At 43.5% G+C, this 27,910-nt stretch overlaps 1 protein-coding gene across 4 annotated transcripts in view; it reads right to left on the bottom strand.

Annotated features, from left to right (window-relative positions):
* The window catches only part of LOC128326989 (histamine N-methyltransferase-like), a 194,096-nt gene that overhangs the window by 11,393 nt on the left and 154,793 nt on the right, over positions 1 to 27,910 (bottom strand). The window contains exons 8-12 of one of the 4 annotated variants that reach the window (XR_008308416.1): positions 16,840 to 16,935; positions 15,700 to 15,763; positions 13,161 to 13,269; positions 11,475 to 11,503; positions 4,191 to 4,322 (exon numbers count right to left, since the gene is read on the bottom strand). Coding sequence is in view for 1 of the 4 variants with exons in the window: in XM_053255161.1 (XP_053111136.1) it covers positions 16,798 to 16,935 (138 nt within the window). In the remaining 3 variants the exon portion in view is untranslated. Of the gene's footprint in view, positions 1 to 4,190; positions 4,323 to 8,751; positions 9,027 to 11,474; positions 11,504 to 12,400; positions 13,270 to 15,699; positions 15,764 to 16,490; positions 16,936 to 27,910 lie in introns of those variants that run through there. The other 3 variants (XR_008308418.1, XR_008308415.1, XM_053255161.1) reach the window with 3 other exon arrangements.

Below are 27,910 nucleotides of genomic sequence, written 5' to 3'. Positions count from 1 at the left end.
AATAAATAAGAAAGATGGATCCCTGTCCCCAAAGGGCTCAAAATCTAGAAAGAAACATGACAGACACCAGCAACAGTCACTGGAAGTACTATGCTGGGGCTAAATAGGGCCAGTTACTCTCCCCCTGCTAAATAAAGAGAGTCACCATGTTAAAAGGTGCCTCTTTGCCAAGTTAGTGGAAACAGGCCTTGGATACAAAACATCTAAAATATCAAGTAAAATAAACCATCTGCTCTACATGGACGATTTGAAGTTGTATGAAAAGTCTCAATCAGAAATCGAATCACTGCTAAACACTGTCCGTATATTCAGTAGCAATATAGCAATGGAGTTTGGACTAGACAAGTGTGCTGCATTAATAATGAACAGAGGAAAAACAACAAAAACAGAAGGAATAGAACTGCCCAGTGGAAGCAACATCAAGAACCTGGAAGAGAAAGAACATTACAAATACTTGGGCATTCTCCAGGCTGATAACATCGCACACGCTGGAGTTAAAAGAAAAATGGGAAGTGAATACATCAGGAGAGTTAGAAAAATCCTCAAATCCATACTCAATGACCATACAAGCCATAAACACCTGGGATATACCTGTTATCAGATACACTGCAGGAATAATAGACTGGACCCAGGCAGAGCTAGAGACACTAGATCATAAGACCAGGAAAATCATGACCATCAATCATGCTCTGCACCCCCGCAGTGATGTCGATAGGCTCTACCTCCCTCGCACCTCAGGTGGAAGAGGAATGCTGCAAGTCCATCAAACAGTAGAGGAGGAGAAAAGAGGCCTTGAAGAATATATCAAGGACAGTGAAGAAGATGCACTTCAAATGGTCAATAATGTGAAACTATTCAACCCCAATGAAACAAAGCAGGCCTACAAGAAAGAACAAGTCAAGAACCGAGCAGAAAAATTGAAAAATAAGCCACTGCATGGTCAATATTTGCACAATATAACTAGAAAATCAGACATCACCAAGACCTAGCAATGGCTTAAGAATGGCAACTTGAAGAAAGAAACAGAGGGTTTCATACTGGCTGCGCAAGAACAGGCACTAAGAACAAATGCAATTAAGAGCAAAAGTCGAAAAACCCACAACAAACAGCAAGTGCCGCCTTTGTAAAGAAACAGATGAAACCGTGGACCACCTAATCAGCTGTTGTAAAAAGATTGCACAGACTGACTACAAACAAAGGCATGACAAGGTAGCAGGGATGATACACTGGAACATCTGCAAAAAATACAAGCTACCTGTAGCCAAAAATTGGTGGGACCATAAAATTGAAAAAGTTGAAGAAAATGAAGATGCAAAAATATTATGGGACTTCCGACTACAAACAGACAAACATCTGCCACACAATACACCAGGCATTACTGTAGCCAAGAAGAAAGAAAAACAAATTAAAATAATCGACATAGCAATACCAGGGGATAGCAGAAAATAGAAAAAATCACCAAATACAAAGATCTACAAATTGAAATTGAAAGGCTGTGGCAGAAGAAGACCAAAATATTCCCAGTGGTAATTGGTGCCCTAGCTGCAATTCCAAAACAACTTGAAGAGCACTTCAACACCATAGGGGCCTCAGAAATCACCATCAGCCAATTACAAAAAGCAACTTTGCTGGGAACAGCCTATATTCTGCAACAATATCTATAATAACAGCAACAACATTGATGATAAAATTCAGCCATCCCAGGTCCTTGGGAAGGACTTGATGTCTGTATAAAACAAACCAGTCAATAACACCTGTCTGACTGTGCAAACAACAACAATAAATAATAATAATAATAATAATAATAATAATGTAATTCTCTCCTTTTCCATTTTCCATCATTATCCCCTCCAAGACACCACCAGGAAGAGCCATTGACTAGGAATTTGCACAAAACCAGTTTGCCCTGTTCAGTTTTAATCTGAACTGGATTAATATCAGACTAGGTATGTGTTCGGTTCCCACCCCCCACCCCCAATTGTGCCCCCAGTTCGGTTTGAATTCCAACCAGTTCAGGCCCGGTTGGGGGAGTGCCAGGTATCACTAGATTGTGGAGTGTATTTTTAAAAAAAAGTTTGACTTACATAAGAACAGCTTTGCTGGATCAGGCCCAAGGCCCATCTAGTCCAGCAACCTGTTTCACACAGTGGCCCACCAGATGCCGCTGGAAGCCTACAGGCAGGTGTTGAGGGCATGCCATCTCTCCTGCTTTTACTCCCCTGCAACTAGTACTCAGAGGTATCCTGCCTTTGAGGCTGGATGTGGCCTATAGCCCTACGTATAGTAGCCATTAATAGACATCTGCTCCATGAACTTATCCAAAACCCTCTTAAAGGCACCCAGGTTGTTGGCTGTTACCACATCTTGTGGCAGAGAATTCCACAAGCTGATTATGCATTGTGTGAAAAAGTACTCCCTACACCAGCCAGCGTGGTGTAGTGGTTAGAGTGCTGGATTAGGACCGGGGAGACCCGAGTTCAACTCCCCATTCAGCCATGATACTAGCTCTCAGCCTAACCTACTTCACAGGGTTGTTGTGAAGAGAAACCTAAGTATGTAATACACCACTCTGGGCTCCTTGGAGGAAGAGCGGGATATAAAATGTAACAACAACAACAACAACAACAATAATAATTTGTTGGTCCTAGGTTTCCTGGCAATCAATTTCATGGGATGACCCCTGGTTCTAGTGTTATGTGAGTGAGAAGAATTTCTCCCTATCCACTTTCTCCACACCATGCATGATTTTATAGACCTCTATCATGTCTCCCCGCAGTCGTCTTTTTTCTAAACTAAAAAGTCCCAGGTGTTGTAGTCTTGCCTCATAAGAAAGGTGCTTTAGGCCCCTGATCATCTTGGTTGCCCTCTTCTGCACCTTTTTCAGTTCTACAATGTCCTTCTTTAGGCATGGTGGCCAGAACTGTATGCAGTACTCCAAGTGTGGCCGCACCATAGTTTTGTATAAGGGCATTATAATATTAGCAGTTTTATTTTCAATCCCCTTCCTAATGATCCCTAGCATGGAATTGGCCTTTTTCACAGCTGCCACACGTTGAGTTGACACTTTCAACGAGCTGTCCACCACGACCCCAAGATCCCTCTCTTGACCAGTCACCGACAGCTCAGATCCCATCAATGTATACCTGAAGTTGGGTTTTTTCGTCCCAATGTGCATCACTTTACACTTGCCAACATTGAAGTGCACTTGCCATTCTGTCGCCCACTCTCCCAGTTTGGAGAGATCCTTTTGGAGCTCCTCACAATCCATTTTGGATTTCACTACCCAAAGGGTTTGGTATCATCTGCAAATTTGGCCACCTTGCTGCTTACCCCTACTTCTGGATCATTTATGAATAAATTAAAAAGCACTGGTCCCAGTACAGATCCCTGGGGGACCCAATTTCTTACTTCCCTCCATTGACTTACCACTGCCGAGGGCCCCAGAGGCCTTGCGGGGTCCTGCTGTGGCTGTAGTGGGGGTCTACAGCGGCTCCCCTCCCTCCACTAGCCTCTCCCTGAGTCTCCCTGGTTCAGCCCATTTGGGGGCTGTTTCAACCCTGTTTGTGTGTGCAGCGATCATTTTTTGGGCCACCACGGATCTGTGCGGCCATTTGCGTGACAGGGAACATCAGAAGATCAGCAGCTGAACAGCAGCAGCCCAGGTAAGATCTGAGGTCTGGAAAAGTGGACATTTTATATTATTGACCTCATATCAGTCACCATTCCATTTTTTAAAAAAACTGAAACTTATTGTATTTTGATTGTGTCTTAATGCAGCCACGTTTGATGCCTTTTGCCAGGCACGAAGGCAGGATATAAAGAGATTAAATAAATACATACATAACATCACAACACCAAATCTGATTGGCTACATGATGCCGTAATGCCATCATGTTCACTATGCTGTTCCTGGTTGCCTTGATCTGTGCAATGAAGAAGCTCTACTGAATACATAAAATAAAATGGAACCAAAGCATCAGCAGATTTAGAAAACAATGGCCACAGGCAGAAAATGCCTGAAGGAGTTGTCTTTCCCTCTTCCCTCAGCAATTTTCCTATAACAAACCCCAAACTTCCTCATTCCATTATGATGAAAGTGAACAGGCAAGGAGAACCAGGGTTTTTCTAAATTTTGTGCACTGTCCTGCTGTCTCTTTGTCACACTGGAATGTAACCAAGGGACAATATACCTTTTCATAAGTCTGTTCAATTCCTTGACACACATACAAGGTCATATGTTGGCACATTAGAGCTTCTGTCATTTTTGTTGCATTTTGTTGCAAACAACTGTTGAAACTCTCCCACACAAGTATTTTGTTGAGCTGTAAAGAAAAGAATAGAGACAAAAATGAGCAACCATAATATTCCGTTTCTATGTACAATTTACACACACACATGCAGAGAGAGAGAGAGAGAGAGAGTTAAATAAACTGTAGGTGTGCTGCACTCAAGCTGTTGTGGTATCTCTACGTCCAAGGCATAAAAAGGGCGAGAAAATCTGCTGTATAGCCTCGGGGAAATTAGCTGATCTCTTGCTAAGTCTTACATCTTCACTGGTGTGATGGAGATAATAGTATTCCCCATGTCCCCGAACTATTGCTTGCAAGGATGAAAACAGGAAAGGTTCTGGTGAGCTTAGATATTTCAGCTATGATAGATGCATATCCTCCTTAACGTGGAAATCAGCGTGAATACAAAGGACACATTTTGCTTCCAAATGCAGCATAACGGTATGAAAGATGCCTACAATTTATTTTCTTTATGTTACCCTTAGCAGCAGTGACATTGCTGATTCTTTCTCTCCTTTCCTTGTTGCAAACTGGCAATTTTAGTAGAAACTGTGGGCTAAAATGGCATTTTCATTCCATGCATCGTAGAGTTATGTGATTTGTTTTCACTCCTGCTTCTCTAGGATCACTGCAAGAGGACAGGTGACATCTGAGAAGGAATGATCGAGGTGGGGAAAAATAAAAAAAGAGGCCACATAAGTAATTTCCCCCCCTCCTCTTTATTTATGATGGCTCCCTCTAGCAAAATATAAAAATAGATTTGAGCAGATGACAGTTTTGTTGCTTTTTGATCTCAAGATGGCACTTCAGAGTTCAGTTCACTAGCATCCATGAGGTGCTCTGCTTCAGTAGTCAGAGATCACACAGAGGACAGGATCCATCGAACAGACCAAATCTATAGAAAACAAGAGCTACAGACATAATCCTCACTTTATTTCTCTTGAAGGAAACAGAGAGTGCAAATCCTCTCTTTCTACGTGGAAGTCAAAAGGTCAACACTTGTGAGTGATGGGAGGGATAGCTAGGGACTAGGAAATGTATCCTCAAAGCAGCCAGCTCAGAAGGTATTTGTCTCAGCAAGCGAAGCCTACAAGGTAAGGTCATGTGCATATGAAGTTTGTATGCATTTTTATGTGGGGAAAAGTAAAAACTGAAGTGTTATTGTATCCTTGGATTTCTCATTAATTAATGCAAGAAACCCAACATGCTCCAAACCTGTACTTGCAATCACTAATGTGAATTAACACCCCCACATACTTCACCTATAACCATGTATTGGAAAGTGAAAAAAACTCATCCTTTCCCATTCATGTTTCCAGGGGAGTTAAGGGGCATTAAACAGTAATTTCTGTATATCAAATAAACACCTTTAGATGTCAAAGCTAATGTTAATATCAGGTTTAAGAATGCTGAGAGGAGGAAAGAGACCAAATAATTCAAGCTTCTTCTTACTCTCCTTAGAAACATTTGCTTAGCCAAACTCAGAAATGAGTGACACAGCCGTTGCCAGGGTGCTTATGGCTGTGCATTGCCCATAAGTAACAGGAGCTGCAGTTGTGATGTGACTGTCATTATGACATGACCACCAATCATATATTTGGAATGCTGAATGCTGTACACAAAAAAACCCCATGATTGTGATAGTTTGCAGAACTCCAGTCTATGGGCCAGCTCACCAATAGCACTGAACCTCAGGATCAGCTTCACTGCTGGAACCTCGGGAATGCATGCGAGCTCTGCTTCTGGTCTCAGGAAGGATATGCTGAGATTGGGTGTGTTGTATGTACCCACCAATTTTGGCATATTCTACCCTACTTGTGGCATGGAATTAACATCTGTCCCTCAATGCAAATCTTAGTTACAGATCTCGGGTTCCGTACCACAAGTAGAGTAGACTAGGTCAAGATAGGACTTCCTCAATCTTGGCATTAGGGGTGTGCATGGAACCGTTCACAAACCAGTTCGTTAGAACCGGCTGACAGTTCAGGTAGTGCATTTGAACCAGGTCGAACAGGTTCGGGCCAGTTTGAGATGCTTGTAAAGGGGAATCCGGCAAGAATTCCCCTTTCTAAGCAAAGGGGATCCCTCCATAATGCTAAAAAAGGGCTGAAGGGGTGGGGGGGATGGGTGAGAGGTCACCTTATCCGTGGCAGTGTGGTGCAGCAGCATGATGTAGTGGCTGCCTGCCAGCTCCCCGGTGGCTCCTCTAGGCCCCGCCAGCACTCCCTCCCAGCAGTGTAGGCTGGCAGGGATTGGGCTCTGCATTCATGGCCGAAACTGGGCCCCTTCGGACCCTGCTGCTGGGAATGAGTGCCAGTGGGGCCTAGAGGAGTGTTGCTATGCTGCTCCACTGCGGGTAAGGTGACTCTTGCTTGCCCCCTGTCCACCCCTTCAAACCGTTTTTAGCACTAAGGCAGGATCCCTTTTGCTTGTAAGGGGGAATCCTTACTGGATTCCCCTTTACAAGCATCCCAAACTGGGCCAAACCAATTCGATCCAAACTGGGCCCAGTTCAATTCAAGCTTGAACCAGTTGAACCGGGCTGGTTCAATTTGGACTGGTTCTGCACAGCCCTACTTGGCATATCCTTTCCGAGACTGGAAGGAGGGCTCACACACATTCCTGGGGCTCTGGCAGCTCTGGGAGTTCAGTGCTACACGTAAACCCGGCCTATACCATATGTCATCACACTGACACTTCAGCTTGTGGTACCAGGGGTCAGATGAAGCTCCTTTCATGCTGGAGGAGATGGCTGCACTTAAAATGAGTAAGCAAGCAAGTAGATGTACCCAATGGATATAAGAAATCTATGCAAGATTTCTAAAGAGGTGTAACCTGGGTTACACCACAGATAATGTCTGAATTGTAGGATAATCACCTACCTGCTGCAATGCAGGGAAATAGCAACAATGACACACATAATACCTCTTTTCCATCATCATCATCATCATCATCATCATCAAGAATTCAATTTCTATACCGCCCTTCATAAATGGCTCAGGGCGGTTACACAGAGAAATAATAAATAAATAAGATGGCTCCCTGTCCCCAAAGGGCTCACAATCTAAAAAGAAACATAAGATAGACACCAGCAACAGTCACTGGAGGGGTACTGTGCTGGGGATGGATAGGGCCAGTTACTCTTCCCCCGCTAAATAAAAGAGAATCACCACGTTAAAAAGTGTCTCTTTGCCAAGTTAGCAGGGGAGGTAGCTCTTCTGACTGTTCTGAAGTGTGCAGATGTTATTTTCAAACATGGCTGCAACATGATGTGAAGAACTCTAAAGCACACTTAAGCTACAGTTCAGAACTTAAGCTACAGTTCAGCACCTGACAACCCTCAGACTGAGGCCATTTGGCCCTCTCAGTTACATAACTAAGAGCAAAAAGTGGGAAATGGATAAATAACCTTTGTGGTAATGGAACCTCTTTGGCAAGTTCCCTGTGTTCACTTGCCAGTGGCCCTCCAGCAAAACTAGTTGCTGACTAGAGACTGAGGCACTCATGGGTGCCAAATTCAAAGTAGCATGAGGCACAATTCACCCACAGATAACCTTTAAGTTCCATAGATTTCAGGGAGGGTTAAGCACATACGTAAGCCAGTGTGGTGTAGTGGTTAGAGTGTTGGACTAGGACCAGGGAGACCCAAGTTCAAATGCCCATTTAGCCATGAAACTCACTGGATGACTCTGAGTCAGTCACATATCTCTCAGCCTAGCCTACCTCACAGGGTTGTTGTGAGAATAAACATAACTATAGGATACTTATAGGATAAACATAACCCTGGGCTCCAGGGAAGAAGAGTGAGATTTCAAAAAAATGTAAATGTAAAATTGTAAAATTGTATGGAGAGGAGAGCTGGTCTTGTGGTAGCAAGCATGGCTTGTCCCCTTAGCTAAGCAGGGTCTGCCCTGGTTGCATCTGAATGGGAGACCTGATGTGTGAGTACTGTAAGATATTCCCCTTAAGGGATGGAGCAGCTCTGGGAAGAGCATCTAGGTTTCAAGTTCCCTCTCTGATTGCTCCAAGATAGAGCTGAGAGAGATTCCTGCCTGCAACCTTGGAGAAGCCGCTGCCAGTCAGTGTAGACAATACTGAGCTAGATGGACCAAGGGTCTGAGTCAGTATATGGCAGCTTCCTATGTTCCTATGTACTTAACTCTTTCATTGATATCAGTGGTATTGAGAAGAGCTATTAGCTCAGCACCAATCTCTGTTTCTATGGGGTGTTCGGTACTCTTAGGTCCAGAAATCAGGAAATAGAAAACTGAGGTATAACAACACAAAGTCCATTTTAAATAATGAGAGAGAGAGAGAGAGAGAGAGAGAGAGAGAGACTGACTTTTGGATTCCCCCACCAAGTTCCTAAGCTGCTTTGCAGTATCCATCCAGATAGTGACCATACAAAGCTTTTTCCTCAAGAAAATTGTGGAAATAAAATGCTGTCTGACTAGCCAAATACTTTGGTTCTCATCCAACCAAATCTGTTTCAGGTGTTCTTCCTCATCCCCATCTCCCACCTCCTGCTCTTTTTTGATGACTGTCAGCCTGGTTTAGAGGCAATGGACAATTAAAAAACACACCATACTGAAGATTTATATACATATAAAAAGAAATTAAACACGAGTGCCAACAAATGGGACCTACGATGCTTAGCTGTGGCTGTATTGTGCCTTTTTGAGTACTGCAAAGTTTGCTTATTCCAACATAGTCAGCAGAGAGTTAACCAGCACAAACCTGCTACAATAGATTTACAAATTAGCATGAAATACTCATTATTATTCCTCCCACTCCCATTTTTTGTGAACAAGCCTTATTCTCTATTTCACACTGCTGTTGGGACTTCCTTAAATCCCTGTTTTCCTTTAGTACAGCAGGCACAACGAAGATTGCCAAGCTTGGCTAAACTTCTGATGCTCTCTGGGGAAGGCTAAGGAAGTGACTTTGATGGATCACAGTCACACTTGAAACAGAGCCAGAGAAGATTAGCATGTTTCAAGAAGAAAGATTTGACATACCTGATTTTTTTTTTTGTTTCAATGAGATAATTTTTCTAATTAACCTTGATAACATGTCTCAAATACACAGGCTTATCTGAACATCAATGGAAATATACTTTCCAGAGGGATGTTCTAAATCTTCTCGGAGAATGCCAAGTGCTGAATATTAACACCTTGTGTGCCACCAGCTGGGGTGCATAATAGCAACCTGAAGGTATGGATACTTATCCTCATTCCTGTGGGTCCAGTCACTCATTTTTTTTTAATTTTTTTTTTTTAGGGCTTCCATTTATAGACATAGAGGATATTCGCATGACCTGCAGAAACCAGGCTAAGGGAGCCCAGCCTGGTTTCTACGGGTCGTGTGCTGCAACGGGAGCCGTGCAGTCCCAGCAGCAAGCCCACGGAATGGCTTTCCCTTAAATGAAGTTAGAGGAGCTTGTGATCCGCTAACCCCGTTTACCGGATTGTATTTCACCATGCCACGGCTCTGCGCTGTGGCAACTCATGAGGAGACCCCTGATGGGGAAGCAACAACAAGCCTCCTCACATCAGGGGGCTCCCCAGAATGCCCCGTGCACTCACAGGGGGCATTCTGGGAGTTCCAGGGGCCAGGAGGCCCCCGATCCCCACCACCCCAACCAGCTCCATGACAGAGCCAGTAATCATGTGGGCGGCTGGATCAGGCTAGCTGCCTGATCGTCTGTGGGGAGAGTGGGTCCCTGAGAAACCCCTTACGGCTCTCCGCACTGCTTGTGTGGAGTGCCTCATAGTCAGCCTTTGTGCCAAAGGCAATGCTCCAGAGCCTGGGGCATGCACAAAAAGGTTCTGTTGCCAGCAATGGCAGATGAAGCTCTAAAAGCCTACCACCTTCACCAACAAGGAGAAAGGCTTGCATACACCAGGCTAGATCACTGGATCACAAAGACAAAGCTGAACAAACAGGGAATGTGCTAAAGAAAGAAGTCCTGTATGTTGCCTTGTTTAATTTTTGAAACTATTATTTCCTTCCCCAAAAAGAGTTACAGAAGGAACTCAACTCTTAAATAACAAATGCTTGCTCAAGTCCCAGTTAATGAGAAAACAACCGAATAGCCTGCAGTATGGGAAGGTCGTGCCCCATGAAGCCATGTAAAGTGGTTGGGCAGCAGATAATAGGGGAGTGGGGGGCTTCGTATGCATGCATGTGCGTGCGTGTGTGAGTGCATGTGTGTGTGATTTCCCTCCCTCTAACATTCACTTCTTTGTGGTGTTAAATAAGAGTTGTTCCATCCAGAGCATGGATGGGGATGCCATTTTGACCTTTCGCTTGGGTGCAAACATGTTTAGGCCAGCACTGCCTACTAGATGAGACTAATTCACCTACACCATTGTCCTGTTGATAACGGCTGCCAGTTCTAGGTGCTTTTAGCTCAAGGCATTTCTCAAATGCCGTACTTCTCATTGATCAAGTAAGAGAATTCTTATCTAAATGTTCCATTTATATATCTTTTTCCTAAAAAGAAAGCATTCTCTTTTTTTATTACACCATTTATACATTTGTGGGTGCATTTGGTCACAAGAGAAGATGCAGGCTGCACTGCAGACCTTGGCACCATGTCATGATGGAGTGGCACTTTATTTCCCCTTTAAAAGCACCACTCACTGTAGCACACATCCAAAGTGAATAGCATTCCTTTGGAGAGGAGAGTGGAACAAAGGAAGAATGGCAAAGACTTTGGTTCACTGTTTTTAACCGTGCTGCCCTAACTGAGCCACTACAACATTTGTCAGGCTGAGGCAGGAAATTAAAAACTCAAAACTCAAAGATTGATCATTTAAATTTGTCACAGTCACTGAAAGATTATTTCATCTTTATTAACATATCTAAAGCTTTGTTTTTTACTGTGCAAGTCAGCTTGGATACCATACAAGGATGCCATGGCACAGGCCAAAATAAAGTGATGAAAATCATGGTTTTTACTGATTAAAAACGTGGTTAGAAGTGTGTATAGGTGACTACCCTCAGAGAACACGTCCCATTTATTTCAGTGGCATTGCCGCCATACAGGATAGGATGTTGCTTTCCAGTGTTCCAAAGGGAAAGGCTAATTTGGATCACAATAATTTCTGGATCAGCTGATACTGACTACCTTCAATAATTACCTTCCAACAATTCAACAATTACCTTAACTTCAACAATTACCTTTCAACTTCAGCAATTAGCTTTATTTGCTGAAAATGTAATGCAAAATATCAGTTAGAATTAGGAGTGCAGATGCCATCTAAGCATTTGAGGAGTTCCCCCTCATTTTACTGAACTCCTCCCTTCCAAATCAAATAATCAAATTCTTTAATTTCCATCCCACCAAAAATATCTTTCCTCACCCACTATAAACTTTAAGTAAGTTGTTCCTAAAGCTTTCCTTCTGTGAGCACCCCTACCTGAAATGTTAATATTGTCTGTAATGAAATAAATTTCATGTCTGACCATAGTTAAAAACAAACAAAATCACATAGGGCCTTTAGCCCAAGTCACATGACATGTTCAGCACACATAAAATCTGTGTACAGGGTATGGATGTACAGATCTGTATTCATGTGTAGTTACCACACATTATGTACAATGCATATAAGGCAGTACACTTCCAATATGGTTCAGTTGGTAGGGGTACCCCGTGCATGGAACCGGTATGCCAGGTTCAGTTGAAGTCCAAATTGGACTCAAACAGAACCAGGCATGTTTGGGTTTGGCCTCCCCCACCACAAACAGACCCACCAGTTCAGTTCAAATTCGAGCCAGACTGGGCATTCTAATGGGGGGGGGATTCTTTTTTTTAGGGTTCTTTAAAAAAAAAATCACTGCCTCTGAGGACCACAGCCACAACCGCAGGAAGGGGGGTCTCCAGCAGCTCCCCTCCCCCACTGGCCTCCCCCCCAGGTCTCATTTTAGTTCAATCCTAGCCATTTTTGGCTGTCTTCAGCCCTTTCTGGCAGCCCTTTCTTTTTGTGCTGGCAGCACCCGTTTTGGAGGCTGCCGTGCATGTGCACTGGCCATCTGTGTGGCCTGGTCCCAGCCATGCAGATGGCCAGTGCGCATCCACGGTGGCCTCCAAAATGGGCGCTGCCAGCACAAAAAGGTCCAGAATGAGCTGAAGACAGCCGAAAATGGCCCAAACCGGGCTGAATTGAGATCGGGGTGGAGGTCGAGGGAACTGGCAGCGCCCCCCAGAGGTGGTGAGTTTCTTTAAAAAATTCTCATTAGAACTCCAGACCCACCAGCGGGGTTCAGCTCGAGTTCAAACTGAACCGGGTCTGGTTCGGCTCAAGGGGTTGCTGAGGGCAAGCCCTCAAACTGGCCAGGTTCAATAGCAAACCAGCTCAAACCTGAGCCAGTTTGCACATCCCTATCTGTTGGTTCTGAATGGGAGATGAATATGTAACTAAAACTAGAACAGTTCAATACCTAAACTTCAAAATGTTCACTAAATATCTTACTAAGGGAATTCATTAACTATCTTTGCTCAAGGTCCATCTGTTAGTCCTGCCCTTGATCTTGGAATCAACCAGCCATTGCCCCATGTGCAGATGTCAGCTTGCATTAAGTATTTCAGTCTTGCATGCATCGAATCAAAGTCAAAGTCCATGCCAAAATCCATTGGGATGTATACATACAGATAATATAATATAGTATAATGACAGAATTTGAAAGACAAAAAGACCTAGTATGCAACACTCATGCAGCACTTAAGCCTCGTTTCCATAACTGTGAATTCTCTTTACATAATAATATGGACATAAATGAATATATGAAACTGCCTCATTTGCACGTAACATGAAACCGGAGTTTGTTGAACCCACAGTTAATTTTTGTAACCGAAAATTGCATCACCAATGTTGGTCCAACCGCAGCCAGGCATCCTCTGGTTTCTAGGTCACTCCCTCTTCCATATCCATTGAGGCCACAACCCAGCAAGCTCTGTAGTGCCACCATCACCAACCTGTGGACAAGGCATCAGAATGTCAGCAGGGCAGCAGCCATTATCCACAATCTTTCAAAGTAGGGTGCCGAGCTTAACTGTGCCTTTTTTGATTGAATAGACCACCCACCCTCAGCAGGGAAAGGGCATTTAAATCCTTTTAAGTGGCATGCAAACCCTTCTTCTGACAGCAATTGCACCACTGTGCTTGTAAGAGCCCCACATCAAAACTGTCTTTCACAAGCACAATTGCTGGCAATGGGGAGATGCTGAGGTGCAATATTTTTCTGTTACTCCGGGAAGGTATCATGCCCACTTCCTAGGTGGGGATATGTATATGAGGGCAGGCGAAGGATCCTGGGTTCTGGTGCACTGTGACCAAGGATGCTCTTCTGATGGCCAACTCTGGCAAAACAGTCCAGGGACACCAAAACACATTCCTGCCTCTGTGTCAGCTTGCCACCCAGGGATTAGCCCTCTCATGAGAGGACCTGTCCACTGGGGAAGTCCTGAGGCTCCAAGACCTTTGGTTCTCCATCGGACTGTATTCTTATGAGGTAGCCAGCTAAATAAAGGGGGCCCTCACTTGTGCCCCCCCCCTTTTCTCTGGTTAATAATTGAACTTTTACACAGCAACCCACTCCTCTACAGGCAATCCTTTCATGTATCCAAAGGGGAATTTGCAGCACCATGTGTCTGGGTGGTCCTGGGTGGGCAGATGATGGAAACACTAGGACAGGGAATAGATCTTTACTCTTGTTCAAATTTCCTGGAATTGGACCTGTGTTGTGGCATGTGCAGATTGCCTGGGAATCACAAGAGAGGGGAGCTCCAATTATCAGCTACTCCAGGAGAGCAGGGTCACCGTTCCGGGCAAAAATAAAGATGTGTATGTTCCAATGGGTGGCAGGACTGGTAGAGGGCCTGCTTGGACTGCTTTTTTACTGCAGTCGCCAAGACAGGGAGAGGTGTTGCTGGGCTACCCATCACCGTGGCTTGCTTGTGTCGAGCAACCAGGCTGGGCAGCATCTTCTGTCCAGCCTGCATGCGTATCTCCATGGTCCAACACTCTTGCGAGAGAGTGGTCCGTGGGAGAAGAGCTATCACACAATATTAGAGATTCTGCCCGATCCCCCTGTCCCCCTGGACAGTTCTTCTCATGAGTTGTGAATGGGTATCCCCATGACCTTTCACTCTCATGAAAGAGTGGTCCAGTATGGAGCAGCATCCATCATCATCACAGTGGAAGCAAATGCTGCTCCTGCTGGATGGTTATTCTCATGAATAAGCCTAGGGATCGCATGTGGGCCTGGGCCCCCTTCCCCAACTTTATTCCCGGGCAGCACTGCCTTTTAGACCCAATCCCAGGTATCGCTGGCCTGCAATATGTTATCTTCCCAGTGATGTAATTGGGTTGCTCAGTTTATGGTGCCACTGTGACTGCATGTGCTGGTGAAATACTTCTTTATTGATCCATTTTTGGAGAGCAAAGCACATAGTGCCCATCTTGCCATCCTGTCCCCCTTCTCTCTTGATTGTCAGGAGGGGGGAACAAGGGACACAGTGGGAAGAGGGGATCCCCTCATGCAACTTTTCCATTTGACAAGCTTAGAAGCTTGGGATAAGACATGGTGGTGTCCCTGTTGCTGGGCAATGGCTTGAGTAGCTCAGAAACAGGGGGCAGAGAGAGTGCTCAGAGAGGCAGCCATCAAGAAGCTGGGCAGGTATGGAGCGGGCATGTTCCTGGGTGGATCTGGGCAGCCCTCTCTATGATTTTGGGTCCAGAAACAACATGAAACTGCTGTTATGGCAGCATCTGCATTTGGACATGACATTGCCGCCCCCAAAACTCAGGCTGGGGTGGCAAAACTCACTACAAACTGAAGGTTCAAATTGGAGTTTGGTGAGGGAAACCACAAGTCACTTTGCCGCAAAACTGTGGTTTCTTGCATTCAGATGTAGAGGAATTACAACCTCTGTCCCATTTAACTGCAGTTTTGTGTTACCTGCAAATGGGGCCATTGTGTCCTACCATTGGTCCATTTAGGTCAGTAGTCTATGCTGATTGCTAGTGACTCAGGGGTCTTTCTCAGTCCTCCCTGAAGATGGATATGACCTGAACTAGGCAAATAGATTTCATTATGTGAAAGATCATGTTTAAGTTGGTTTGGCATGTATTTCATCATATAATGTGGATTTTGTAACCATGTGAAGTAAAGTGCGCCGTCAAGTTGATTTCAGCTTTTGATGCCCACAGAGCCCTGTGGTTTTCTTTTGGTAGGAGGGGTTTACTATGGCCTCCTCCCATACAGTATGAGATGATGCCTTTCAGCATCTTCCTATATTGCTGCTGCCTGATATAGTACCAGCGGGGATTCAAATCAGCAACCTTCTGCTGCGCCATTAGGTGGCTTGTAGTATGGCCATATTTGGTATTGGAAAGATAGTCACCTTTTCCCAGATTTTTGGATGAGCAAGCTGTGCTTCCAGCTCCTCAGTTGTCATCTTCTTACTTCTGTTTAAGAGAGAGAGAGAGAAAATGAAGGGCTCAGTTTGTTGCCAAACGTTCACTTAGCTTAGGAGAGATCCTATATTTTTTAAAAAAAATTCTTGGGGGGGGGATTGCTGATTTTAATTTAGTTTTTCCTCTTCCAAACGGATGAACTTACTTTCAAAATTATTTGGTTATTCATTCAAAGTTATTGCTGTTTAGTTGTTGAATAACTTATTTTACTAAGTTGAGGAATGACATGTTTTTAAATCACACTTCGGAGCATGATAGTATTGTTAAACTAACATTATCTTTGCCTGTGGCAAGGCTTTCAAAGGTATTGATCTCAATCTAGCCCAAGATTAGTGTTTTTATAGACCATAAATTTCAATAGCATGGATAAACATGTTCATAAATACCTTCCATTGAAATCAATAGGCCTTAAAAGTGCTCAGCTTTGGCTAGATTGGACCATCTATTTAGCATATGTGGAAGTCCTTTGTAGATTACTGGAGTTCATATGATGAAGAACTTATTGTATAAGCATACACACATGTCATTGCCTCTATCCTCTTCCTGATAGCTTGATGATCTGCATTGTGCTATTAGCTATTACATGTTGTCTGTCTGTGTCCTGTGTTTCTACAACTATGTCTTGGTTTTAGTATTTTGAATGTCATAAAAATGCAAAATATAATATTTGTCATTTTATAGAACATTTTAAAATGCTGAATATATTTTATTCTAGTTGTAGGGATGTGCAGAACATTTTGACAGTGAAACGTTTCGACCTGAAATGAGCTGCTTCAAATGTTTCAAGCTTGAAACAAACTGCCCTTTAAGAAAGGGTGCCTGTTTCAACTGAAACATTTTGACATTTCAAGTGCCATTTTGGAGGCTTGCTTTTCCCTTGATGATTGTTTTTCTGACACTGGTTTCCAGTTGACTGGCAATCTCCTTGCTTCTGGGCTGGCTTGTTATCATATAAATCAAGTGTTGTCATGAGGAACTGTGCCTCCATTGGTTGGAGGGAGAGGGGAATACAAAAGGAGGGAATTTCAAAATGTATTCAAAGGGACTAGGAGGCAGAGAGAGCCCACCTTCCTTCCTTCCTTTCTTCCTTCCTTCCTTCCTTCCTTTCTTTCTTTCTTTCTTTCTTTCTTTAAACTTCTTATATACCGCCTCCTCCAAAGACTCTAGGTGGTGAACAACAGAAATACCAACAACAATCAATTAAAAAAAAAATTAAAGGGCCTTATGCCTCTCTTGAAACAGGTATATCAGAGGAGGTGGTAGGTAGGTTTGATGCTGTGGTTTTCTTTTCTCAGCACTGAGTATAATATGTGTTGCTATTGCTACTATAACTATCTGGTTTTGCTGGAATGACAAAGGCAGAACTTGGGTGTCTGCCTTCCTTGAGTTCTGGTTTGTTTTGTTAGCGAGATAGTGTTGTGGGAAGAACTGGACAGTGGCAGAGTGCTCTCTCTCTCTCTCTCTTATATTTCTTGGTGATTACTGTGATGAGCTCCATGTCTGGCCTTGAGACAAACTTGTGCTTAAATCACTGCTCTGGTCTGCTCTGCAATCTGCATTGCAAGGTGTACTCAGTCAAAATGACTGTGGTAGCTGTTGCAATGCTAGGAACATAAGGAGTCATAATTGTGTGTGAGAGACCAACTTATGCCAATGATGTTACTGCAGTGCAGGCACTGTGGCTAGCAGAGGATTCTGGGCCAGTGATTCTTTTTTGGCCATTATTGGACTGTGTTTGAAATGTGTGTTTTATGTTGCGACGGACAGATTCCCTTTTAATGTTTACTTCTGCTGTGTTTTTCAAGGGAGGGTTCCAAAATGCATTGCACTCTGTGAGTGCAGTTTGCTCTAGCCATAGGGAACAATGGGGGAACTTGAAAAACACCCCATTGTTACCCATGGGTAACTCCTATGGACACCAAAGTGAGTTGTGTGGTAGGGCCTGATGTGTGCTACCTACCATCCAATCACAAAAGAAATGGGCAAGCAGATGATTTTTTAAAACCTTTCCCCAAACCCCATACCTATGGGGGGGGTTGTGGGAAAGGTTAAAAAATTGTTTTAAAAATTGCCTGCTTGCCCATTTCTTTTGTGGGTTGGTTGGTTGATAGGTAATACCCATCATGCCCTACCACACAGCCCACTTCAGTGTCTCTAGGAGCTATCCATGGGGAACAATGGGGTGTTTTGAGTTTCCTCATTATTCCCCATGGCTGAAACACTCAAAACGTTTCGAATTGTTTTGTTGAAACAGCCAGTTGGACCGCTGTTTTGTCAAAAACATTTTGGCCACTTTGTGTTTCATTTTAAGCTCAAAACAAAATGCAAAATCTGTTCCATGCACATCCTTGTTGATAAGCTGTAAAGTAGTGCTATTTTCTAGGTCTGTGCATGGTAGCAAATTCCAAATCAGATCCAGATCCAATTCGATCAGGAACCATAGATATTGGCTTCAGGTCTTTTGGACTTTTCATAATTCCCGTCTAGGAATTCTCATAATTCTTTTGGAAGAATTTAATAATTTTCAGCAAAAATCCCCATAGAAATCTATAAAGGAAGTTAAAAAGAAAAAGCCAAACAACAACAACAAAAACTAAGGAGTTCTGAAATTTGGCACACAAGTAGGTAAGGATGGCAGGACCATGTGTATTTAATTACAAGTGAATCCAGCCATCTTTGTTATTTAAAAAATATTATTATTATTATTATTATTATTAATTTATTTATAATAAAATAGACGGGAAATTGTACTTGTATCTGAGAATTGTGGAAGAAAAGTCATGTCACATCTAGGAATCACAGTGTAAATGGTCTGACCATTTTGTTTTTTTAATTTGTAAGTCAATAATCAGCTAAATAAAGTAATAAATGCATGGCCAGGCAGGTGGGCTGGCAGATAGATGGCAGGAAATGACTTTTTTGCCTCAGCTGCAAATGGTTTGCGAGGTGGGGGTTGGACTCTATTTGTATTTCCACTGCCATTTAGAGATCTGGAATGCTGATAATTTCCGAAAAATGCTCCAGAAATCCCCGAAATGATAATGGATAATTCCAGTCCAAATAGGCTTTCTATTTTGGACCAGAATGATCTCCAATATACTCTGAAATGGCTGATATTGGACCATTTCTGGAATTCCAGAACCGATATTGTACAGGTCTAACTAACCCATGAACCAACAAATAAGGCTCTGGCTGCTTAGCACTTCAACTATACAGAAATTCCACTTCAGATGTGTTGAAAATATTATTACCCACCCCACCCCAACCCCCGTTTTGCTGAACCACCTTTTTTTCATCTTACCTAGGAATTTTTGTTTTGTTTTGTTTAAACTCAGACTTATATGCATATACTATGTTTTATCAAATGGAGTTGTTATAAAAGCTGAAGTGATGAAACTGTTTACTTAAACTGGGCCAGTGGCTCTAAGGATTGCTAGACATCAGTGCTACATATCACGCAGTGCCCCACTGATCCAAGAGTGGAATACCTGCACTGATTCAGTCCAATTCTAATCCATGTCCATACTGTTACTGAGTTTAGAGATGCTCCATGGTGACTATGAATTGCATCCACTCTGAAGTGGCACCTCTCCCATTATTCCTAATCCTTGAGGAAATCCTCATTGCACAGGCAGGGCTCCATCTGCACATCTCTGGAACCAACCAGTATTGTTTGGCTGACATATCCTAGGAAATAAATAGCCAATCTGGCTGGTATGTTTGCATCTTAGACCTGTTGTGATGGAACCATCATTGCCCAATACATGAAATGAGCCCAAAAGGGAGGGGAGTTAAGACAGAGGAGGGGGGGCTCATTGTCAATCTCTATGAGTTCCTTTCATGTTACAATAAGACTTCCATCCTCTGCTGCATATGAATGATGTGGGCACATGACAAGAAACATAATGTGATTTTCATGATCATCAGAGTACATGGGTGGGTAGGGTTAGGGAAGTTAAGGTAAACCTTCCCTTCCTCACAGATGAGCAAGGTGAAGGTGCTCCATGCTCCCACATGGAGCATGGACAGCCCTGCTCCATGAAGTTCCATGAAGCTCCATGAAGCATGGAGCAGGGCAGAGGGATCTGGGGCCAGAACTTGTTGTTCCAGTCTCTGGGCATCCCACAATGTGCTGCGTGGCACACGCATTGCATTGGGGAATTTCCCATCAGACAGCTGCTCTATCTGCTCGTCTCTGATACCTGAGACCTGGCAGCTGGGTTAAGGGTCGAACACACCCTTAACATCAGCTAATAGCCACACCCGGTTATTTAGGAGGGTTAGGTGGGTAGGAAGCAGAGGGATCCATGAAGATCCTGCCACTTCTCACAACTAGTCTAAGCCAGGGTGGGCTGCCCCAGACTGGGTTAGGCTGGTCGTAAGAACAGCCTCTTTATCTACCACCACATATCCACTTTGGCTACCAGGGATGAATACAAGATATGTTTTGGGGAAAGGTTCAGCAAATTCTTTGCCACTTTTGTCTCTGAGAGTGAATGTTCATGCAACAAGAGTAAAGAACATTGAGAGTTAAGAGAAATGCAACATTTTAAGCTACAGGGAGAGAAACAAATTAGATTTGGGGTCTAGAGGTTTCGCAAAGGGGGAAGAAATGAAAACAGGAATAATAAATAGAGCCCAGACGAAATATCTATCTTGTTTAAGTTGTCTTTTTGAATCACAATTATACTGTATCTACAGGTATAATTTCCAGGAATCACATGCAGAATGGATGGATAACAAGGAGATAAGAGTTTACTGTAAACCTGAATTGCATTTGTTGTTAGTTATGAGTCATGCAGGCTGATCCTATGTCTTTTCCTCCAAATTATGGCTCACTGTGTTCAGTGGGATTTACTCCCAAGTAAGTGTGTCAAGGATTGCAAATATGAAGAACAATTTGGATAAGGAAGAAAAAATATGAAGAACTTTGCCAGACCTATTAAGATGAACAATGAAAAATGCTGTGAAAACAGGGTTAAGGAACATTAAAAGCACATCTCAAAAGATGATCCTTCTGATAGGATTTAAACTGCCTATGGGATTCAGAAAGCTTAATCAACAAAAGCAGCTTATTCCATCAACGTGGGAAACTGTAATAGAAAAGGCAGTGCCAGAGGAAAGCATATTAGGAAACAATTTCTTCAGGAGAAATCTGAGATTGTCCACTACTCATAGAATTACCATCTGGGAAAAGAACAACAACAATAACAAAAATCCCAAGAGAACCAACTTGGATGGGATGAGGAGAGAGGATTTGTGCAACAAATTTCCAACACAGTTTTGTAAATATATTTATACACACACACACACACACAAAGATAAGTTGCTCAGTTCTGGCTGTAATATCATAAGAACATAAGAACAACCCTGCTGGATCAGGTCCAAGGCCTATCTAGTCCAGCACCCTGTTTCATACAGTGGTACACTGGATGCCTCTGGGAAGCTCACAGGCAAGAGGTGAGGGCTAGAGATATGCACGAACCATCGATTGTATGGTTCAGCGGTGGGGGGAGTTACCTTTAAGGGGGGAGGGTGCACTTACCCCCCCTCCATTTTCCCCACCAGTGCTGCCACCAGAACTGTTGGTGTGGGGCTGCTGCGTACCTCTTTGCAGCCCCAATCAGTGTAAAACCCGAAGTGCCCAACACACATGCACACGCATGCACATTGGGCACTTCCAGTTTTATGCTGACCAGGGCTGCAAGGAGGTATGCAGCAGCCCCGTGCCAGCGGTTTTGGTGGCATCACCAGCACATGGGCACTTCTGGATTTATGTTGACCAGGGCTGCAAAGAGGTACTCAGCAGCCCCACACCAGTGGTTTCGGTGGCAGCGCAGGTGGGGGGAATGCAGTGGATGGGGAGGGGGTAAGGGCACCACCTCCACTTCTTAAAGGTAAACCCCCCCCCCACTGCTGAACCGGTCCAAATGCCAGTCCTCCTAACCAGTTCATGCACATCCCTAGTGAGGGCATGCCCTCACAGTTGCTCCCCTACAACTGGTATTGAGAGGCATCGTGCCTCTGAGGCTGGAGGTGGCCCGCAACCACCAGACTAGTTGCCATAGACCTGTCCTCCCCGAATTTGCCTAAGCACCTTTTAAATCCATCCAAGCTGATGGCCATCACACATCCCATGGCAAAAAATTCCATAGTTTAATTATGCACTGTGTGAAAAAGGACTTCTTATTGTCAATCCTAAATTTCTCTGTGTGAAAAAGAACTTCCTATTTCTAAATATTAGAAACACTTCAGAAAAACATAATCCCTTAAGAAAAAGCTGGCTGGCATGGTAGGCATTCTATTATAGGCTCTATATTCTTATTAAAACATAAGCTAGCCCATGTTATATCTCTTGAGCCCACCAGAAGTGAATACAGGATGCTATAGAAAAAGTATTGAGGTGCAGAAGATGATGCTGGAAATGGAGCATTACTTTATTTCAAGAGAAAGGAACCCTTCTGGAATCCTGAAGATTGTTCCAACTATTGGACAATTGCAAATAGTCTCTTTCATAGAATCGCAGAAGGAATCTTGTAGGCCAGTGAGTCCAAACCCCTGCTCAGTGCAGGAAATTCAGAACTGGAGCATCCTGTTCAGAACTGGAGCCCCTGGTGGCGCAGTGGTAAAACTGCCGCCCTGTAACCAGAAGGTTACAAGTTCGATCCTGACCAGGGGCTCAAGGTTAACTCAGCCTTCCATCCTCCCGAGGTCAGTAAAATGAGTATCCAGAATGTTGGGGGCAATATGCTAAATCATTGTAAACCGCTTAGAGAGCTCCGGCTATAGAGCGGTATATAAATGTAAGTGCTATTGCTATTGCTATCCACAGATAGCTTTTTGGACAAGCAGGTGGATGAACATTCTTAGGTGACACTGAGAGAGAGTCTTGGACACAGACATTCTTGGATGACATTGATTACTTACCATAGATCCATTTCAATTTGATGTCTGGCGAGTTCAGAAGTAAAGCAGCCTGCATTGCCCTGATAAATGACAGAGGGACTGCAACTCTGCTAATTCATCTGCAGCTTTTGATATCCTCAGCTATGGTATGCGCTTCTGCACAGGCTTTCTGGGATGATAAAGCAACTGTGCTTCATGATTTCATTGCTACCTAGATGACCCAGAGGTTGTTCTGGGAAACTAGTGGTCTGCCCCATGGCACTTGTGTTATAGTGTCCCACAGAGCTCTGTTTTGACACCTATGCTCTTTAACATCTATATGAAATCACTGGATGAGATCATCTGGAAATTTGGAGTGAGACATCTTCTGAACACTGGGGTTGTCTGTGGACTCTCAAGCCAGTGCCTGACTTGACTGACCCCTGACACTGCCCTTGTGCACCTTCCACTAGGTAAGCATGAGCCACAACTCCTCCTTGTCATTGTTCATATGCTTTTGATCCAGATTAGATTACTACAAGGCATTAGGTGGAGCTGCCTTTGAAAGCTTCTTGGAAACTGCAACCAGTTGCAACATGGGTGCTAGACTGTTGACCAGGACTAGCCAAATGAAACATATCTCACCAGTTCTTAAACAACTTAAGTGGCTGCCAGTCTGAATTTTGCCAGTCAAGGACAATTCAAATCATGGTGTTGCCCTTGAAGACCCATACAGCTTTGGTTGGAGCCAGGTATCTGAAAGCATGGCTCCACCCATGTGATCCACATGGACCTTCATTTTCTGAAAACCTCTGAGAGTCTTGCCCTTGGAGGTTAGGCAGTCTACAACCAGAAAGGGACCTTCTCCATTGGAGAGTCTTGCCTGTGCTCTCCAGGGAGGCTCACTTGGTGCTCAAATACATATCTTCCCAGTGCCAGCTAAAAACCTGACTTGTCCTGTTGTTAGATCTATCTCAGTGTCGCTGTGTTTTACTGTTCCTTACTGCCTTTCTTACTAATATTAGATAGATAGGTAGGTAGGTAGGTAGGTAGGTAGATAGATAGATAGATAGATAGATAGATAGATAGATAGATAGATAGATAGATAGATAGATAGAAAATGCTTTTCTTATCCTATCCCAGGAGTTGCTGAACTGAAGGGCTGGATATTTATTTTTTAAATGATTAAATAAAAATTTTAAAAAATTAGGGAGGGCAAAGAGAGCAATAGTCACTTCTTTTTGTTTCATACTTATATTTGTGGTTCCTAGGAGGTATAAAAATAACCACAATAAAAGTTTTTTGCAATTTCATCTCAAATATATCCAAATATATTTGAATCTTGCTGTAAATCTTGCCTCCACATGCAAATCTATAGGCTGTCCCCCATTTTACAGAAATCTGAAATGGCACCTCTGCATTCTCTTCACTACAAATGTCTATTTTTCTAACATTCAGGGGCATCTTTAGGCCCAATGCACACCATCACTTTCTCCTATACCACCCATCCTCAGACAAATGTACATTCATAACTGGACAGAAAAGTTAGTATGGCTGAGGAGTGTTTTCTACAACTAATTTAACATTCTTTATGTACGCTACCACGGCAGCCAGAATAATATATGCACAGAAATGGAAGAGCAATGAACTGCCTTCAAAAGAAGATTGGCTGATAAAAATTTTGGAATATGAGGAGGTGGCAAAACTTACAGTACTGATAAGAGATCAAAATTTAGAATGTTTTAAAGAAACCATTCTTATTGTATTTAAAGAACTATTTTCCTAATATTGATTTTACAACAGGGTTTGAAATTTAGTAATATTAGCAGGTTGAGTAGATCAAAATTGTGTTTGTAAGGTTTAAATCTATGTTTTGAATTATTATTATAGCAAGGGTTAATTATATAGTTGGTGATTCATGAGGAGGTGTGAGCGGGGAAGTCCATATTTGTTTAACGTGTTGTGAATGATTATTGTTAAAATAAATAAAAATTTAATTTTTTAAAAAAAGAAAAGTTAGTATGGCTGGCAGCTAATGTTGCTGTGACAGCAACACTTTTTCAGCCACTACAGTTCCTGGAGCAGTGTGTAAAGCATTTCTCCTCAGGAGTTCAGTTCTGAGGAAGGCTTGAGATTGCTCTCCTGAAGAGGGAAAATGACACTGCAAACTGTTTTTTAGACTGATCCTTCTGAATATGGCTGTGCCATGGCTCTGACCACATGTGACAGCCAGGTCTTAGATCTCAATGAAGAGGATCCAGGCCCCAGTGTCACTGCCAGCTTTTTGAGCTGCTTTCGAGGTGCAGACCTAGGCCCCAGCAGAGAAGATGGATTAGGCAAGAGGAAACCCCAAGCACCCAAACCTGGATCCCCAGAAATTGTCCCCCCACCGATCTGAACTCATCCAAGCAGTTGGAACTGAACATATCAGGCACATCTCGCCCTTCAGTTCCCTCTCTCTGGCACAGGGAACGCATCAAGTAAGGAGTGGCTGAAATACTACTGTGGAGTGCTCAGTTCCAGACCTGGGAACTGTCCTTTCATAGATTCACACTCAGCAACCAAGGCACGGAGCCTGAGAGAAGCAATCAAGGCCAGGAGACATAAAAGGGCTCAGCTGGAGCTGGGACTCCTGATGGCTCAACTTGCTCCCTGGCACTCTCTGAGGTCTTGCAAATCAGCCTTTTCTTGCCTCACCTTGGGGCCCCTGCAAGAGACCAAGACAAGACAGGCTGCTGTTCACTATACACTTACTTCCATTGTCTTTCCTGAAGTCAGTAATGTTTTCAGCCATTAATGTCCAACTGCAATGGGTTCCACAGACAAAATGTGTGCAAGAATAGGTGGTAAATCCTGCCTTTGTCTGCATTTTGGCCCTAAAACCACTTCTGTCTGGTTGTCTTCCTCCCTGGGAGGTATAAATGTGAGCCCCACCAGGAGAAAAGGCACTTGAGCTAACCAGTTAGGGAGCACCTTTTCCTTCCCATGAATGATGCAATTTATATGTTCCCATCCAATATGTTACAGGGAATTAATTAGGTTGTGCTCTAAATTGAGCCTAAGAAGCTGGTGCTGGATCCTCATATTTGAGATTATTTATTTTGGCAACCCCTGTCCTCGCTTCCCAATGCACTCATCACTGAATAAAAACAGTGGGTTGTATCCAAACAATGTGAGTCATGATTAAGCACCATTGGAATCATTGACACAAGTTATTTTCAGTTAACTTATGTCCCATTAATTCCAATGGGACTTAGCTGTGACTAACGTTCTTTGGATAGAACCCAGTGAATACAGAATGAGAGATATAGAAGGTTGGAAAATGTTAGGGTCAAAGTGCACATTCATATAGTTTCTGCTCAAAGGGAGAGCAGTTCCAGAAACCTTTAAAGGATTTGTATTCTAAAGACTCTGCCTGTCCAGATGGTGTTCCATTGATTGCTCAAAAGGTTGAGGACGACAAAATCCACAGCTTTTTAATACAACTGACTGGTTCTCTGATCAACCAGAACCTCATTTGGCTGAAGTTTGTTTTGAGCTATTCAAGACTCTCAGATGAGCATGTTGGTACTTTAAACAGCATAATTGTGAGAAATAAAATTTAAAGTCAGAAATGATTTTTAGCATCTGTGTTTTTTGTTTGTTGTCATGCTCTAATTTGGGTGCCATTTGCAGAATGTGTATGACTAGCTGAGCTGAAATTTGCTGGTATACAGCCCAGCTATATAAAATACATATTACATTGTTTTGTTTTAGGAACTAGAAGAAAAAGTGTTTCTGATTAGTCTAAAAGATATGGTTGGGCACACAACCTAAAATGCCGGCGAGGCGGAGGGCTGGTGGGGAAACAGGCTTATGCCTGTCTGCCCGTTCACAGTCTCCCTGCCTAGTTCATCCCTGCCACTCACCCAACACATGATCTGTGCCATGGCTAGTGGCAGAGCAGGGAGATGGAGGAAGAAGTCCCCTGGCTTACCTCAATGCACTGTGACAGAAGTTCAATGCATTGAGGGATCCTCCCTCAGCTGGGCACTCTTGCTGCCCATCTCTATGTATGCTCGGGCTGCATGTAGTCAGAGCATACACACAACCCTGGCTAAAGGCCAGGGCTGAAAGTTGAGTTGGACAGGGCAGGAGCACCAGGATCAAGAGCAATCCTGGTACTCCACACAAGCAGAGGAACCCAGGTTGGGCTCCCTATCCTGGGTTAGGCTTCTCATGAGAAGAGCCTCACTACATATAGATTATAACACCCCGTATGTACAGTATGTGATGTGATACCTAACGTATTTGCTACTCTTGAAAAATGTTGGGCATAATCCTAATTTTGAATACATTTGTTTTAAGTTCCATTGATTTCAATGAGGAAATCAAGCACATTCTTAAATCTCACTCACTAGAGTACATGGAATTTAAGTCTCTAGGGACTCAGTCAATCAATGGAGCTTGAGGAAGGTGAAATTTTAAATCAGTGGAATAAAGGGCCTAACCTTGCATGGAACATTCGTATTGTGATTGCACTTCTAGATGTCTTTCCACTGATTGTTAACTTTTTATACGAATGAAATAGTGAATGGGAACCAATTTGATCTAGTGCTGAACTGGGCTACAGTCAATTCTCACACATGCACTCATGGGCTCATTTCAGATATAATACCAAACCATAGTTTGTGCAACAGGAATGAGCCACAGGGAGCATTCAGCTTACAGGCTCTCTCTCTACTTCTTTCTTCATATATGAGAGAAGATGGAAAGCTTCTGTTTTTATTTTTGAACTAATCACAATTTTCCATTATGTCCTAATTCAGAAAACTGTGGATTGTTCTAACTGTAGTTAGGAGTGGGTACAGTGGAACACCTAGCTGGTTTTGGTGCCCGGACCACCACTGCCGCCACCACTAAGAGCCCCTCCCTCCACAACCATGAGGCCTCCCCTTGCCGCGAGGCCCAGCCACACCAAACCATGACTTTTCTGTAATTTTAGCTGCCGTGTGTGTGTGGGGGGGGTGAGCTGAGCATGCCTCCCCCCACCATGGTGGTGGTGGGCAGAGCGGCTTCTGGACTTGTCTGTCTGGCCCAGTGGTCCTGGAAAACTGCGAGTCCCACCTGTGCAGTTCAAATATATTGTCACAAGCCCCTGACATCACGGGCTTGCAACGATATACTTGAACTGTGCAAACATACCTCGCAAATTTTCGAGGACAGCTGGGCCAGATGGACATGCCCAGTGGCTGCTCTACCCGCTGCTGCCAT

This window comes from Hemicordylus capensis, chromosome 1 (assembly GCF_027244095.1).
Source record: "Hemicordylus capensis ecotype Gifberg chromosome 1, rHemCap1.1.pri, whole genome shotgun sequence".
Taxonomy (NCBI): domain Eukaryota; kingdom Metazoa; phylum Chordata; class Lepidosauria; order Squamata; family Cordylidae; genus Hemicordylus; species Hemicordylus capensis.
This window is presented reverse-complemented; position numbering and strand designations above follow the sequence as displayed.